At 33.5% G+C, this 17,733-nt stretch overlaps 1 protein-coding gene across 1 annotated transcript in view; it reads right to left on the bottom strand.

Annotated features, from left to right (window-relative positions):
• The window catches only part of LOC106457388 (teneurin-m-like), a 229,851-nt gene that overhangs the window by 86,582 nt on the left and 125,536 nt on the right, over positions 1 to 17,733 (bottom strand). Inside the window, exons 3-4 of the mRNA XM_022383293.1 lie at positions 10,920 to 11,378; positions 974 to 1,159 (exon numbers count right to left, since the gene is read on the bottom strand). Coding sequence (XP_022239001.1) covers positions 974 to 1,159; positions 10,920 to 11,378 — 645 coding nt within the window. The remainder of the gene's footprint in view (positions 1 to 973; positions 1,160 to 10,919; positions 11,379 to 17,733) is intronic.

Genomic DNA, 17,733 nt, shown 5'->3' with positions numbered 1-17,733 from the left:
AGCCATGCCGGGCCAAAAAAAAACAAAATTTCTTTATCTTGATGGCATTTTGGGACTAGGATCTTCATTAAACAGTGCACTTTAGAATTCAATGTAAAACGATTTTAGTTTAACACAGTTTTAGGTTTAGGATTGAAACATCAGTAAGAAATACAATAATATTGTCTTTGAGATATAAAATCTATTATACTGATGTGTTTTTTTTTCTTTTGGAAATTTCTATGATTCTTGAACCAATTGTATAGATTTTATGAAACATTCTTAACGAATGCTGAAAGTCTGGAAATCATGTGGTACCTAAAATGCGCTGTTAAAATAAAATATATTGTACGGATGAGAGTGTCAAAATATTTAAATGTGATGTTCAATCCATAGGACTTTCGCGAAAAACTGTAAAGACGGTATTACTGAAACTGTTTTTAATTAAACAAACTAAGTTGAAACAAATTAAAAATGTTTTACAGTTAATAAAATTAGCAAAAAACGTTTCATTATTTTAATAATTGAATACTTTCAATTTATCATGAATACACGTTTAAGTAATGCCTCTTTGAATTAATTAGTTTTTAATCTATTAGGAAGATTCACTTACATTGATTTTTGTTAATCGAAACGTTAATACTTATATAGATTGTACTGCTGAGTGTTGTAAGGTTTTCAAAATCAAACATTAATCGATTAATAGTCAGTAAAGTTGCTTCGTAAAATAAGTTCACGCGCCACCTTCAGGGCCTTAAGAATAGTTAGTATTAACTGTATTTTCACTTAGTAAGCGTTACATTGACAAGTTTAAGTAGTTGTACTGCTATGGTACAGACATTTATCGCATTTACGTCAACGTATTTGTACTCCCTGTATTCAAAATTGTGTACACACTTAAAACTGGTTATTAATGCTTGGCACGAACCAAAAGGAACAGCTGGGGGAAGATAGATTCTTCTTTAAAATACGATATGTTTATGTTTATTCATACCTTGAGATGTGTAGGCACTCAAGCCCGATGGAAGCATGGTTGGCAAGTACGGGGGTTCCGATTCACATTCACTCTCAAGATATCCGAGTCGGGGTCTCATACCAAGTGCTTCCACATGGTGAACTGATGGAATGCTTCGGGGTGGAATAACAGGGGGCGCTGGCTCCGGTGGACTGTCACGGAATACTAGTGAATAATATATGTTTTTTAATTCTTATTACATTCTTGTTCTGTAATAGAATTACAGAATATATGACACCAAGAAAAAATTATCAACTAGAAATAGCAAATAAATAAGATCGATTTTCTATTTTCATTCAAAATATTATTAGGAAGAGTAGTCGTTAATTCAATGGAATCAAATGGACTAATTAACTTTTGTTATTTTATGTCTTCCATTAAATCAAATGGACTAATGAGCTTTCGTTATTTTATGTCTTCCATTAAATCAAATGGACTAATGAACTTTCGTTATTTTATGTCTTTCAGTAAATCAAATGGACTAATGAACTTTCGTGATTTTATGTCTTCCATGAAATCAAATGGACTAATGAACTTTCGTTATTTTATGTCTTTCAGTAAATCAAATGGACTAATGAACTTTCGTGATTTTATGTCTTCCATGAAATCAAATGGACTAATGAACTTTCGTTATTTTATGTCTTCCATTAAATCAAATGGACTAATGAACTTTCGTTATTTTATGTCTTCCATGAAATCAAATGAACTAATGAACTTTCGTGATTTTATGTCTTCCATGAAATCAAATGGACTAATGAACTTTCGTGATTTTATGTCTTCCATTAAATCAAATGGACTAATGAACTTTCGTCGTGATTTTATGTCTTCTATGCCATTGCTCTAGATTTGTTTTCCATCTCGCTACATACAAAGCCTGTGGAATGAGAGTAAGTTTTATAACTGTCCCCAATATACCCGATATCCCCCTTTTACCCTCGTACCATCCCACGTCCATTTTTAGGTTTAAAAAGTACGTTTCTCATTAATGATGGATGTGTTAACAAGAAAAAGAAATTTTACGACTCAAAATAATGGCATGTACATCGTGCTAAAGCAGCAATAACGAACTGGAGGCTAAGGGCAAAAGGAAACCTGATAAGTGGAAGACCTATTATGCACAGCTAGATTGTGTATATATAGTTATGTAGCAACGATCAATAGCTCTCTTATAATACACTGTCCGAAAACACGTAGGAGAAAAATTAAAACGCTGCACTGTGTAAATACGGCATGACGGTACTATTGTATTCTCTTCTACGCAGACTACGTGAGCTATGCAGCATGTCGTTGTTTTCGACACTTTATACAAGGCTTACACTTTCTTTGTATTTACAGGGAGTGAGTAATTGTAAGAAGTTTATGGAAAGTGGACTACAAAGGTGTCAGGGCTCCGCTTTGTTTCCCTGTTATACCAGTGAACGTACAGAGCTTGTGAAATCCTTTAGCAAGCAGTATGTTATAAAGCACACACCCAGTTCTATGGTGTTTGCTATTTTGTATACCATTAAACACGTCGTCAGACTGATATCTTCGTCTCAAAATTTTCAGGTGAGGAACGCCTCTGTGCATTAGCGGATCCTGCTTTCTAAATTGAATTTCAAATCGCCAAACTTATTCGGTGAAAAGCCACGAGGGACAGAGGGAAAAAAATGGATCTGGGAATTACAAGTAATGGAACCGATTATAATTCTAATAATAGTAAACTGTGCAAACGACATTTTAATGAATAATAAAATCAAATAATTTACTCTAGCCCAACATTTTTATGGCATGTAATACTTTGTCACCGATATTTTTCTTAGTGGTCGTCATAACAGCACTATCTACCCAAGATATTTTACAAGTAATGTATCTGTCCGAGACATTTTAAACGTTAATTTATTTACACGAGACATTTTAAAGGTAATGTATGCACACGAGACATTTTGAAAGAACCGTATTTGTCCGACACACTTTACTAGTCATATCTCGCGAGATATTTTAGAAATAATTTATGTGTCAGAGAAATTTAAAAATTATTGTATCTATTCAAGCCATTCTACAATTATCGTATTTGGCTAGGCCATTTACGAACTATCGTTCATAATATATTTGTACAAGCAAGTCGAACCAATTACTATAAATACTATTTTTTAAAGAATTTTATTGTTTTGCATTCAATTCGAAAGACCCCATTAACAAACTAAAGTGATAGACAGCTATGTTGTTAAAAACTATCTATAATGAACCATTCATGAATAAACTAAAGTGCTAGGCAGTTATGTTGCTAAAACTGTCTGTAATGAACCATCATTCAATAAACTAAACTGATAGGCAGCCATGATGCTAAAACTATCTATGTTCAACAAACAATGAATAAACTAAAGCGATAGGCAGCCATGTTGGTAAAGCTGTCTATAATGAACCATCATTGGATAAACTAAAGTAATAGGCATAAATGTTGTTAAAACTGTCTGTAATGAACCATCGTTGAATAAACTAAATTGATACGAAGCCATGTTGCTAAAACTCTCTGTAATGAACCATAATTGAAAATAATAAAGTGATATGCAGCCATGTTGCTAAAACTATCTAAAATGAACCATGAATGGATAAACTAAAATAATAGGCAGCTGTGTTGCTAAAATTGTCTATAAGTAAACATCCACGAATAAACTAAAATGAAAGGAAGCTATGTTGCTAAAACTATCCATAATGAATCATCCATAAATAACCTAAAGTGATAGGCAGCCATTCTTGAATAAACTAAAGTGATACATTGATATGTTGCTAAAACTGTCTGTAATAAACCATCCTTGAATACATTAAAGTGATAAGCAGCCATGTTGCTAAAACTGTCTATAATGAACCATCGTGAATACATAAAGTGATAGGCAGCCATGTTGCTAAAACTGTTTATAATGAAACTAAAGAAACAGGAAGCCATATTCCCCAAAAATGTCTATAATGAACCATTCTTGAATAAACTAAAGTAATAGGCATAAATGTTGTTAAAACTGTCTGTAATGAACCATCGTTGAATAAACTAAAGTGATAGCAGCCATGTTGCTAAAACTGTCTGTAATGAACCACCCATGAATAAATTAAAGTGATAGGCAGCCATGTTCCTAAAACTGTGTAAAATGAACCATCAACGAATAAACTAAAATAATAGCCAGCCATGTTTCTAAAAGTATTTGTAATGAACCATCAATCAATAAACTAAAGTGGTAGGCAGCAATGTTGCAAAACTGCCTATAAAAAACAACCACGAATAAACTAAAGTGACAGGCAGCCATGTTGCTAAAACTGTCTGTAATAAACCATTTATTTTCATATTTTTAGTCTAGTGTGTTACAATTTTATTACTTTTATTATTGCAGACAGCAAAGGCCGAGCTTCGTCCAGTTATTAGCGTGCCGCACTATGGATCTGTAGGTCCAAAGTTCACGTCCCGCCATAACAACAACAAAAAATGAAAATAATAACATTCCCTACTTTGCTACCATGAGTATGTTATAAAAGTCATGGTGAAATACCACCATTCGGTTATATAATATTAGCCCAAGAGTTGGTTTTTTCCTTCTAGTCTATCAATAGCCCTCAATAGATAGCCCTCAAGTACCTTTACCCGAGATTCAACAAAGAAACAAACAAAAACAAACTAATGACTGACTTCCGTCCCTCTAGCTTATCAGTTCCAATTTAGGGAAGGCTAGAGCTGATAGCGTTTGAGTAGCCTTGCACGAATATCCGAATACAATCATACGTACAAGCAGGCGGCGCTCTCCATTAAATACCGAGAGAGCAATAACTTTGTCGTTTCTCATCCAAGAAACTTTACTGAATTTGTGCAAATAAATAATGTTATAAGTAATAAAAGTTTAAGTGGATAATTGTTACCAGGCTGTTTAAATTAATTACATATCATGCTTAGAATAATTTGCTCGTGGGTTATTTGCATTATTTTCAATAGAGCTCAAACACTGTCCGCCTGAAAGTTGGTAAATATTCTCCAAACAAATCAATACCGTCCTCCTCCTCCCCCATGTTGAAAATTTAGTAGTTGAGTTATATACACACGATTTAATATCAAGAGTTAAGTTGCTCCGAACTATGGCTATGTTATATAAATGGAACACTGGGTGTAGTTCACTTAGAGTCGTATGAATGAGTGTAGTTCACTCAGAGTTGTACGAATGAGTGTAGTTCACTTAGAGTTGTATGAATGAGTGTACTTCACTTACAGTTGTATGACTTAGTGTAGTTCACTTACAGTTGTGTGAATGAGTGTACTTTACTTACAGTTGTATGACTTAGTGTAGTTCACTCAGAGTTGTATGAATGAGTGTAATTCACTAAGAGTTGTATGACTTAGTGTAGTTCACTCAGAGTTGTATGAATGAGTGTACTTCACTTACAGTTGTGTGAATGAGTGTACTTCACTTACAGTTGTATGAATGAGTGTACTTCACTTACAGTTGTATGACTTAGAGTAGTTCACTTAGAGTTGTATGAATAAGTGTAGTTCACTTAGAGCTGTATGAAGAACTATATGTCCGTCTTCCTACGTGTAACTTAAGCTAATGGTTTTCATTCCGGACAGATATCTCTGATTCAACACTGTATATAAAAACAGTTTTGGTGGTCTCCAGTAATATAGCTTCTTTTTTCTTTTTTGAAGATTCTCATTTTATTGAAAAATTTTAATAAATTTTTCTCATTCGTTTTAGCCTCTTTTTTGTAAGAATATGTGACAGGAAAAAACACTTGCCTTATTTATGCCTTAAGTTTCTTATTTAAATGAAAACAAATGCGTAATTATAACATTAAATCACTTGTAATAACACATGTCATTTTACTATAAGTCCTCTCACAGCCAAATGACAAACTTTGTTTATAGCAAGAAACGTTTAACTGTTTTGACAGTATTATTACACTCTAAATCTGAACGATAGAGATTAAGCTGAATTACTGTTATTGAACGTTAAATCTTAGGTGAACACCGCTGTCGATGCCATACGACAAATGAAAATATAGTCTTTATTATTCAGGGCTCGAATAACGTGAACTGAGGTTTTTTTTAATACGAAGAATTTTAAAGACATTCACAGATTTTTACATTGTATCCCATTTAATCACATTTTCCATACTTGTATTCTCGTTAGTCAACAAATTGCATGAATACTAAAAGGTGAACTCTACCGAGAGTTTAGCCAGTTGCGAGTAGCCTAACTTTTCAATAGATCTGTAGGGAGAATAAAGAATACATTTCAGTAAAACAACCGTATATTTATTATGTTAGAAATGTCTAAAGATATGAGCGGCGACGCATAGATTAATTATCTCTCTATGTACGATAATCCAGTAAAGGCACCAAAAATATATTCATCTTGTACGTTACAAATTTCCAAGCGACGTACTGCGCATGACCACTATACTCTGTTACTTTTAGCGAATTAACCACAGCGGCGTCTACTTTCTGTAGATTAATAAACATGTAATCTTTAACGCACTACGTTATTATAGAACCGCTCTGTAGGTATATCATCAATTATGGGCTTATTTCATTCTGCGATACATACACAGTATGCCGTCTTCACAACAGGAGTTCAGATGCAAAGCCATTATTTCAATTAATTATCTAAAAAGCATTTCACTCGAAATGTAGTCCACAAGATTTACAGTTTATCATTCTCTTACATTGAAACCAATGAGTTTTTGCTAATTCGTTTAGAGTAAGTCACAAACAAAAGAATTAAGGTCACGAGGACTCACGTTATCATTCAATACACCATTTTGATGAATAAAGTAAATAACATTAAATCATTTAGCACTTTTTTTATTTTTTTCAGATTCAGTAACATCATAGCACTTTTAATTAATATAACATAGTTTTATATAGGCTTGCCATTAATGATGATCTCATTGAAAAGATTGATATCTAAGGCTAATAACTTCCGAAAGGAGAATGCGAGATTGAAATCTTATATTTGAACTTTTGACCTTCATTGAGGTTAGATTTTAGAAAATGTCAATTCCCATACACTTGTTTGGTCCGTTTTTTTTGTTTTTTTTAAGTTTTGGAACGAGTTGCGAAGAAACATTTACAAAATTCGTCGTTGTATGACGTCAGCAATAGATATTTATAGTCTAACAGTAATATCTCACCTATTGATTGGTTGAGACTTAAAAATAATAATAAAAGAACACTGGTTTTCAGTAGTTACACTCGAGCCCGCTATACATTACCTTATAGAAATACTGACGGGTGTATTTCCTCGTACCAATGACAATCAGTAGTTGAAAATTATCTAAACCTGCATTTATTCGTTAAAAATACGCACCAAACGAAGAAGTGATGACGCACAGGGTACCTAACGACGCACCGGGTACCTAACTTTTTACCAATATGGAAGCTGACAATGCTAAGTTAATTTTTTTTGTTTTTATTGAAATGCAAACGACTTTATGCCCCTTATTCATTTATGTAAAATTAGAGCTTGAAAATATTATTTTTTTAGTTTAAAAAATCAATAATTATTTATTTTTTAAATGCTTTTCAACCATATTTCCAATTCTTTTCTCGATATAAGAAGTTTTATAACTTGCGGTGAAATTACTTTTTACGGTACTCTACGTTACGTTGTAGGTGTCAAAAACTATTTGTGTATAGCAAAAACACCACCACCAAACTGTATCATATTTATGGAATTTAGTTGAAAACGTTCTAAAGCTGTTTTTTTCCTTAGTGAACGGTTGAGATGATAAATTAAATTATTATTGTGTGTAATTAGTATTTTGCCATCAATTTAGATGTTCTTTAAACTATTTTTGCTACAAGCGTGAAACTTCGAATTTTATCTTTTTTTTCATTGGTTTACCGTTTATACTATCTAAAAATGATCAGTTTCATAGTACTTATATTTATACACTTTGTATAGCAATGTTGAAATATAACAGTTAACGATAATCGAACCCTAACTTACCGATGTCAAGTGTCAAACATAGTAATACGTTAATTTCGATTTTCAAGAAAGGCATTCAAAGGGATGATTTAAAAAATCTAGGTTTCGTAATATTCAAACAAAATTATATCTGTTCTATGTAAATAATATATGCAAAGAAGTGGTTAACAAGTTCCCATAGTTTAAAAATGTATATGAATATATTTTTTTCTAAATCCCCGTACTACAAAGATAATATAAAACACGCCAAAACTGGATTATCTGAGTCTTTTTTTTTTAAGCGACTCAAAATCATTTCATATAATATCTCATTTGATTTAAAGTGAGATTTTCAACGTTATCATCACAACCAGCTTTCATAACCACTATTTAAATGTTGACTGTCAGTAGGCAGTTTTTTCATCATTTAAAGTCAACGCAATGCGTACTTTATGATATTGAAAAACAGCCTGAATAAATATTACGAAGAAAAATCCGCCTAGCCGTTTATTTATTTTGCCAACCCCTGGTATGAATAACCCGTGAAAGCAGGATAAAACTTGGCTGATAGCTATGTAGTTACTACAAAGTCGAAATACTCTAACTAATATAGCTTTCGTTATAAGACTGAATGTTGACATTGGTTTTATTAGAGTTTTCGTCCTATACCAATATAAATAACGACAGTATCTTAAAGAAGAAAAGTTAATGAAATTGTCAAGACGTATAGGATTAAGCATTTCAAAATTTTATTACTTCTACTGCTTCTGGTGACGATCTCAAATATTTAAAGCAAATAGATCCCCACCAATTTCAAAATTATCTGTGTGATCATTTTGAATATTTTTAATCAAGTTATGACAAAAAGTTTTTTTTTATATTGCTTATGGTAAAGTGAACTTTTCATAAAGCTAAAACAAACAAATCAATATATTGCTTTTATAAATTATAAGCATAATGAAATCCCAAAGAGGTTTTTTTTTAACTATTAAAAAATAATAATATTTGAAAATTTTACGAGTTTTTTTTTTAAAGCATCACTGGTGGCGATGAAATAAATTATTACACAAATATACTTCCGTCACTTGTTTTTATCTTCAAAATATTTTGAAGAACTTTGATGAACCACTAGAAAGATACGTGTTTTACTTTTGTCATTAGTGTTCGCTAATCAACTACTTTACACAAACGTTCATCTTGTTCTGATGAACTACTCACAAGAAAAAGTTATAAAGCTAATGACAAGTTGAAAAACGTAACTGGAAAAAGGCTTAACTGAAATGCAGTACATTCGTGTTACTGATCTATTACATAGATCAATGGTTCGTGTGTGGAACGACAAAGAGTCGCTCTAGAGGCATATTGGTGCAAGACGTAAGATCTTCCTATGTAAGAGATTGAACTCAGTAACTACATTGTAATTTTGAAAACATGCTTGCAATAAACTTAAAAACAGTTTTTCTTTTGCAATTAGCATTTCATTAAAATATTTTCTCGTCTGTTGTCAATGTTCACAGAATGGTCTAAACATCGATTGTTAGAGTTTTTAAGTTTATCTTCGATAATAGGAGTTCACAATTTCGACATGATTATAATTTTGCTTTCACGACTGATATTTACATAAACAACATATCACTTCTGATACACTAAGATGTTTCGAACAGAACCAACAGCTGCTGTTGGTGTCTCAGTTACTAGATGTTCATATTTTACAACATGTAGAATGAACTTCCCTGTGTGATGAAGATGTTTACTCAAGGAACAGCATATGATCGGGATTAATAACTGAACAATCCTTATCAAGCTAATTGTGAAACCTTGTGTATTTATATCTTTAAAAGTCTTTCACAAAATTCATATACTTTATTTAGAGCCTTGGAGGATATTAAACAAATATCCTTTCTCCTACCGCGAAGTGAGAAGTTATAGAAAAACACAAAGAAAAAAATGAAAAAGTGCTCTCAAAGATTATTTAAAATAATATATATATATTAGAATACTAAAAACTTTAGGACTAATTTCTTCAGATCAACTAATGTCTACGAATCATGTCCAGTGAAAAAAATCTTTATCAGGATTTGAGTTCTTGCCAAGATTTTTGTCATTATGTGGTTTGTTCAATCGATTTCAGTTTTTAACTAGACTAGCCTACATGTACACACCTTTTAGACCTTTTTTTTAAATAGCTAAAGATATTTAACAAGAGAACTATACTATAATTACCAAACTACAAAGAATAAATATATTTTTTAATGTGTAGGACATCTAGTTTTTATAATTATATTTAACGTAGTAAACATAAGCACGTTTCAGTTTAGAAATCGGGCAAAAATTTATCACACATATAAAACTATTCATGTTTAATATACAGACTTATGACTAATGCACATTATTTGATCATGAAAATTCAACACGAAATAATTGTATACACAGTACTGTCGATAAAGAAAATGATACAAAATGTGTTTTAAAACATTACTAAAAATATTTATTTAATCAATATCTTATTAGAATTCGACAAAGACGGAAACATACACATACACTCAATATATTCTGTATGGTTTTAAGACAAAACAAAAAAGAAAAACGTTTTCAAATCAGATTTCCTGATGGAATATCTAAGATGATTCTGTTTTGCATATATGTTCGTCCCTATACAAATACAACTTCAGCGTGCCACTTCCCTTGGGAAGTCCAGGAAATTAGTTATTTATTCAGGTCGCTATGCCAACGTAAACTTCATTATTTATCTATTTCGTTTACATTCTTCATGAAAGTCTAAACTCATGCATTAAACAAAAGACAAGAATAAGTAGGTATAGCTGAAAATCTTTACATTAAAACGGATGGAAAAATTTAGATCGATAAATAGAGAGACAGGGTACATCGTTAATAGGCTTTAGGACACCGAGTAGCATAAGAATGGTGTAAGCCGGAAATAATGCTCTCAATTATGCATAGATATTTAGTGTATTTACGTGTTTTTTCACAGAACTCACCATTTTTGCCTTCTAGCCTTCCTCTTCGGCGGGTCATAGGTTCTGAATCTGTGTACGTAGCATCGGAGTTATTATCAGATGTTGAAGAGGAGGAAGCCCCCCTACGCAGCGAGAAAGATAATCTTCCTATTGGATTAGCGGTTTCTGGGGGATTCAGTACAGGATCTACGTGCGTTGTTGGTTGCTGCTGCTCCCGAACAGATCCTGCCCCAGAGCGGGGACCTTTTCTTGGAAGAGATGCGTATGCTGGGTACTGAAGAGGCTGTTTTCCTTGTGGAATAAGGGCATTGTTTCCCTTTCCAGTTCCTTGCCCGTAGCGGTTTTCCCGTTCCATCTCTCCTTCGGAACCGCTGACGCCACCGTAGTTTCTTCCCGTGAGGAGCTCCAAACTGCTATGAGTGCTGTAAGAACGGCCACTGCTGCCTGTTCCACTGCTGCTGCCTTGACCTCTACCTCTGTCTGAAGAACCAATCAGATGGCTCGTCAAGTGTCAGCAAAGGAATCAACTAACATCTAATTATGCGTTTGCAATATTGCATATTTCTTGTTTAATTATTCAAATAATTTAATCGAAGTTTGTTTAAATATATATTTTTTTTATCATAGATTGTGCATTTTCACAGTCTCATGATAAACTAATGTAAGAAGGCTACAAAAACTCATATAATAATATTATCTTATATATTTGTTTAAGTGAAAAAACTAGAAAAATGATTGAGGACTATAATGTTTATTCGTTATTGTGGAACGATACACTAGAGAACATTTTTCTGAAACTTTACTGATGACTATAGCCACAGAAATGAAGAAGCTACGGTTAAGAAGATTCAATAAATTGAACAGCAAGATTTATGTGTTCTTGTTAAGAAAGAGAAGATACGTAGACATAGCTTCGTGTGTTCTGTCTGTGTGGTGTAGAAAAACATATCTTTATTGAAACATTGTAAATCTCTTGGTTAGACATAAGAAATGATCATCTTAAGCGTAAAATTTCATACTACGGTTCTAAAACGGATTAAACAAATCTCACGGATTTAAAACCAATACCTACATACGGGGTTAAACATAAGAAATGATCATCTTAAGCGTAAAATTTCATTCTACGGTTCTAAAACGGATTAAATAAATCCCACGGATTTAAACCCAATACCTACATACGGGGTTAAACATAAGAAATGATCATCTTAAGCGTAAAATTTCATTCTACGGTTCTAAAACGGATTAAACAAATCCCACGGATTTAAAACCAATACCTACATACGGGGTTAAACATAAGAAATGATCATCTTAAGCGTAAAATTTCATTCTACGGTTCTAAAACGGATTAAACAAATCCCACGGATTTAAAACCAATACCTACATACAGAAACACCAGAACGAAATGTGATACGTCCCATTTTCTGAGTTGCTGCGCTTAGAAAAACTGTAAACACTAAATGTTAGGTTAGCATTTGGATATTTCAGTAATTATTTAACAAGTAAATTTTTAAGAACTAGTCTGTCAGTGTTAAAAAACCAACACGAGAGTGCCTTTTTCATAGAAAATACACCCGAATATAAACTGTACGCAGTTTGGTTACAGCACCTAGCTAAAACAAAGTTACAATCGCCTTCTCCGAAAAAAAACTTCTCCAAAGGACTGGCAATAAGTTGCGAAGAGGTGAAAATCCGATAAATTCATCACTCGGGCAAAATAGCTAGCATTCCATTCTTACAGAATACTACTATACAAAGACAGATACAGAGCAAATAAATAAATAAAAAGTTGTTGTCGACAAGGTAGAGTTTTGGTCTTATAGCAGAATTGTTCGGCATCTAAACGAATTGGTGCATTTACCAAACATTGCAACAACATGAAGACAAAAACTGATTTTAGTGACACTCAAGGTAACAACTACTGGATTAAGTTAATCCTTCGAGGAAAGAGTGTAAACATCACGGTTGTTTCACTTCAGTCTTTCTGTTTGATTATCAGTTTGAATACTATATTTGTAGCAAACCACGTATTTTAACATATTTATGTTGTACGTATAAAGATTCATAAATCATTAACTTGAAATAAAGATCACAGATTTTTGATAACAAAAACACGTAAGGTTTTTGTAGAGAAAAATAAAAGTTAAAATAGCCTAAAAAAAGCCACAGAAGTATCTAGCTTAGTATATTCTAGAAATTAGCTTGAAGTTTCTTCAAGCAAAAATAAAAAATAAGAACAGAGTCTGAAAACTGTCACATATTGCTTACACGAATTTTTTTTATCATATCTCTAGGGACTCTAACGGAACAAAACATGTTTGAAGCCTTTAAACGAATTTACAATGGACGTTGTTTTGTTGTTGTTTTTTAAATTCGTTTTGCGGAAATATGACTCAAGGAAGTATACTTTTATGAAATTTTGGTAAGAGAGTTTTGAAAGATCAGTTTCTAGGTAACCTGTACGAGCTAAGTTGTTGTTTGAAGTTAAGCACAAAGCTGCACAATGGGCTATCTGTGCTCTGCCCTCCACGGGTATTGAAACCCGGTTTCTAGCGTTGCCACTGGGGAGCAGGGACGAGCTAAGAAGCATGCTACAGCTAAACTGGATGTGGTGATTTCACTCAACTTGAAGGTTAAGCATATTCTTCGAAATATATTTGTGTGTTTTTGTCAGCTGGTGAGAAAACACACAGATAATGAGAGATACGGGGTTTGAATCACATTAGGTTTCACTTTTCGTTTTTCTACAGAGATTTCCGGAATTGATTTAGATTTTTTTTTTAAATTTCAGAGTTACAGTATTTGGATTTATTTTTTTTTTAGCTTTCAGAGATACAATATTTAGATTTTTTTTATTAAACATTTAGACAGGCTTAGTTTAGTACTTCTCTGGAACTTTTCTTACGCCTTTTGCACGGAAAATTAACATTTAATAGTATGTAGTCACTGATCGCAGTTTCCACTGCAGGAATCAATTTGTTTTACATTACACAATAAATAAAAAAACTCGCCATTTCAAAAGCAAGGCAACATAATGAAAAAAAAAGCAAAAGAAAGTCTCTGTAGGCAAAATAAACTTTTACTTTAATTCAACCAATCAGAATAGTTCTAACAGTGTAAAATTGTGGTGAATAATCAATGGTGGTAGCCAGCTGAAATAAGAAAAGAGACAGTCAGTAAACCAGCCAGGATAACAGAAAATACAATAATTCGTTTAACAGCTCACTTACGAGTTTTCGTAGTTACTAAGATAGAGACTTCAACGAAGCGTGTGATCCAATCCTTTCTGCACATTTAAAGTAAGTCTGTCTGAATGATTTAAGTGAACAAATGCTAAAGACAGGGGTATAACAGTTTCGTTATTTAATAGAGTAAAACTGCACATGAGTGTTGCGAATTTTATTGATTATTTCATATTTTAGGCACTGAGACGTTTACACTGAAATTTAGGGCAAGTATAAGTCTAAAACATCTAGACTTAATCGATGGTTTTTGTTTCATTTTAAAGCTACTGTTGGTCTACCGCTGTATTTGTGTATCTTCCTCCCACAAGCCACCTCATAGGCAATTCAGCCGCCTGGGCTCTATTCCATGGCCATTCCAAGGCATCCAATAAAAGTTAGAAACCATGGCAACGAGAAAGAAGTGGAGATCATTACATATCGTCTATGTATACTCTCAAATGTTGTTTCAAAATAACAAGCACCGTTGTGAACCATTTGTGTTACATATACACAATTTTTTTTTCAGTTTAAGTTCAGGAATTTTACAAAAGAAACGCGTGTAACTTATAAAATGGCTCATAAAGTTGCATCTTAACAGCTAATAACAATAAAAAGGTATAGTTTATTACCATAATCGGATCTAAGTGAGGGCGGACTGGAAGTGTTTATTATCATAAGAGGACTGCGTGAGGGCGGGATGGAAGTTTTTATTACCATAAGAGGATCTAAGTGAGAGCGGGATGGAATTTCTTATTATCACAAGAGGATCTGCGTGAGGGCGGGATGGAAGTTTTTATTACCATAAGAGGATTTAAGTGAGAGCAGGGCGGAATTTCTTATTACCATAAGAGAATCTAAGTGAGGGTGGGATGGAAGTTTTATCACCATAAAAGGATCTAAGTGAGGGTGGGATGGAAGTGTATACCACCATAAGAGGATCTAAGTAGAGCGGAATGAATATTTTAACCATTAACAGGCACAGGAGACAAATTATAAATAACGGATTAACTCTTTACCATGAATATAAAGTTTTGTTTCACAAGTAACTAGAAAGTAAACTTTACAACGTTTTGGATTTCACTTTGGAAGTGTATTGTGTTTTGGTAAATGATGGTAAATCAAAAGGTAAACAACTGATCTTGTAACTTCCCCGAAATAAAGAATAATGTGCTAATCTAAGGTATCAAGTTGTTCGTTATAGAGGTTCATCGCCTTCAAGAAACGTTCCTTCTTCTAATTGTGCGACAAAAATCAGGTAATCTATTGGTGTTAGTTCTAATATGGTTTATTGTAACAGCTATAAAAAAGTAAGCAAGCCAAAATTTGAATCTCTCGGAAACAAACAACGGTGAAAAATTTAAAACTTAGTCTAAAGCTTGGTAATGGAAATAATTAAAACTCTTCAGCTTTGGCACTTAAACAAATAAAAATTGAAAAAACATTATTCTGGATGGGTGGTTAAATATTCCTATACTGTATTTATAGCTTTGTATTTATAACAAAACTACTAAAGCTATCTGTTACCGGGCCCGACATGGCCAGGTGGTTAGGGCGCTCGACTCGCAATCTGTAGGTCGCGGGTTCGAATCCCCGTCACACCAAACACGCTCGCCCTTTCAGCCGTGAGGGCGTTATAATGTGACGGTCAATCCTACTATTCGTTGGTAAAAGAGTAGCCCAAGAGTTTGCGGTGGGTGGTGATGACTAGTTGCCTTCCCTCTAGTCTTACACTACTACATTAGGGACAGCTATCGCAGATAGCCCTCGTGTAGCTTTGCGCGAAATCCGTAACAAACAAACAAACATCTGTTACCGTCCCTAATTTCGAACTACTGACGAGAGTAAGATCTACAGCGGTATGTCTGCGGACTTACAACGCTAGAGTCCGGGTTTCGATACCCGTGGTGGGCAGAGCACAGATAGCCCATTGTGTAGCTTTGTGATTAATTACAAACAAACAAACAAGATCTACCACAGAGTCAATTCGCGCTCTTCAATTATTGTTGACAGCTCACGATGATTTAGCGGTTCTTACGCTCAAATATATAAAATATTATAAAATAAAACACTTACTAAAAATTTTGTGAGTTGAAATGAAATCGTTTAGTGAGAAAAAAAAAGGGGACTTCGATTTCAATACAGTTGAAGTTGCAAAAAAAAACAAACAAACAAGTTATTCAGTTACTTCTTCTTAAGCTATTCAGATTTTTCCGCAATATATAAATATATAATGCATTTCTAATACGTTGTAGTCAATTTCAGTTTGCAACGTTTATTTTCTAAAGTGAGATTGTGTTATCTCTAAGGGCAGAGTCCAAAATTCATAATGGCAAAATTTCGTGCTTGTATCCAATGGTGGTTGTCGCCTTTGCTGCTATCAGTCTTGAGGTCACGCAGCCTCAAGTTTTCCCGTGAGAATCAACAACTATGATAGAAATAATCTCTTATGGTCAAAATCTTAGCACGCGTAACTATATACACGTTGTTTTTTTATTATGTAGGTAGCCCTGAAAGCAGTAGGCATAATAAAGAATACACCCATTTCGATTGAAATCACACTGAACGATTTACAGATGATGGAATTACACATAGACAGAAACGGAAAAGATGGTTGCGTTTCGAGAAAAAACAAAAATGAAAATAATAGCGTAAAATCACGAAGTTGTGAAAAGTATTGTTTTGTTTTTCGTTTATGTGTTTCCGACTGAAATGTAGCAAATGCCTAATAACTGAACATTGTTTTGTGATTTGAAAGCAGACGTTACGTAGCTGTCCCTAATTTTGATCTACTGATCAGAAGGATGACTGTGTCAGCCAGCCAGAAAGATTCGCCGCCGCCTGTGAACAAATTATGGAATTAAGTGTCAGTTTTATTCGAATTTCTAATTATTTTTCTGACTACATACATATTTAGCATTTTTAATGACTACAGTTTTTTATTAAACTTAATACATAAACGAAGTTAAGGGGTGTTGCAAAATAAATCACACTTTTTACCCCGAGAGCATAACAAAGTAAAATAATATTTCAGTTCAATCAAAAAAGTGATTTCAAGTATCAATATCGCTTGATTGCGTCACCATTGTTCTCACGCACGAGTTTTGATCGATTTGCAAAAGATTTCAGCAATGCAACAAACATGTCTGTTTTTGTGACTGTCTCTGTGAGCACATCAATGAGAACACGAATCAAGGTTTCACGTTTGTGTCTCTCGTATTCAGGCAAAGTGTCCAACATTTCTTCTGTGCATTGTTGAACGAAAACTCCAACATTTTCGGCGGAATTTAAATCTGGAGAGTTCCCAATCCAAATTCCATCACTTTTTCACGGACTTCTCTTTCAAATTCAAGAATTCTGAAACTTTTGAGGCATTAATCGGATTTTTAAAATATGGCATTGCGATGTGTCGATTGGAAGACTTGAATTCTCGGAGCATGTCTACAACTAGTTTCTGGGCCATCCCGAATACAGCACATGCGACATGAACCTGAGTTCTAGTGAGAACCATGATTCAAAAGTTTTCGCACAAAATGAGATTCGAAGAGTCAAACATATATTCGCGGTCCTACCAAGTTCGTCATTACTTATTGGAAAGGCCCGGCATGGCCAGGTGG

Source organism: Limulus polyphemus, unplaced genomic scaffold, assembly GCF_000517525.1.
Source record: "Limulus polyphemus unplaced genomic scaffold, Limulus_polyphemus-2.1.2 Scaffold324, whole genome shotgun sequence".
In the NCBI taxonomy this organism is placed as follows: domain Eukaryota; kingdom Metazoa; phylum Arthropoda; class Merostomata; order Xiphosura; family Limulidae; genus Limulus; species Limulus polyphemus.
This window is presented reverse-complemented; position numbering and strand designations above follow the sequence as displayed.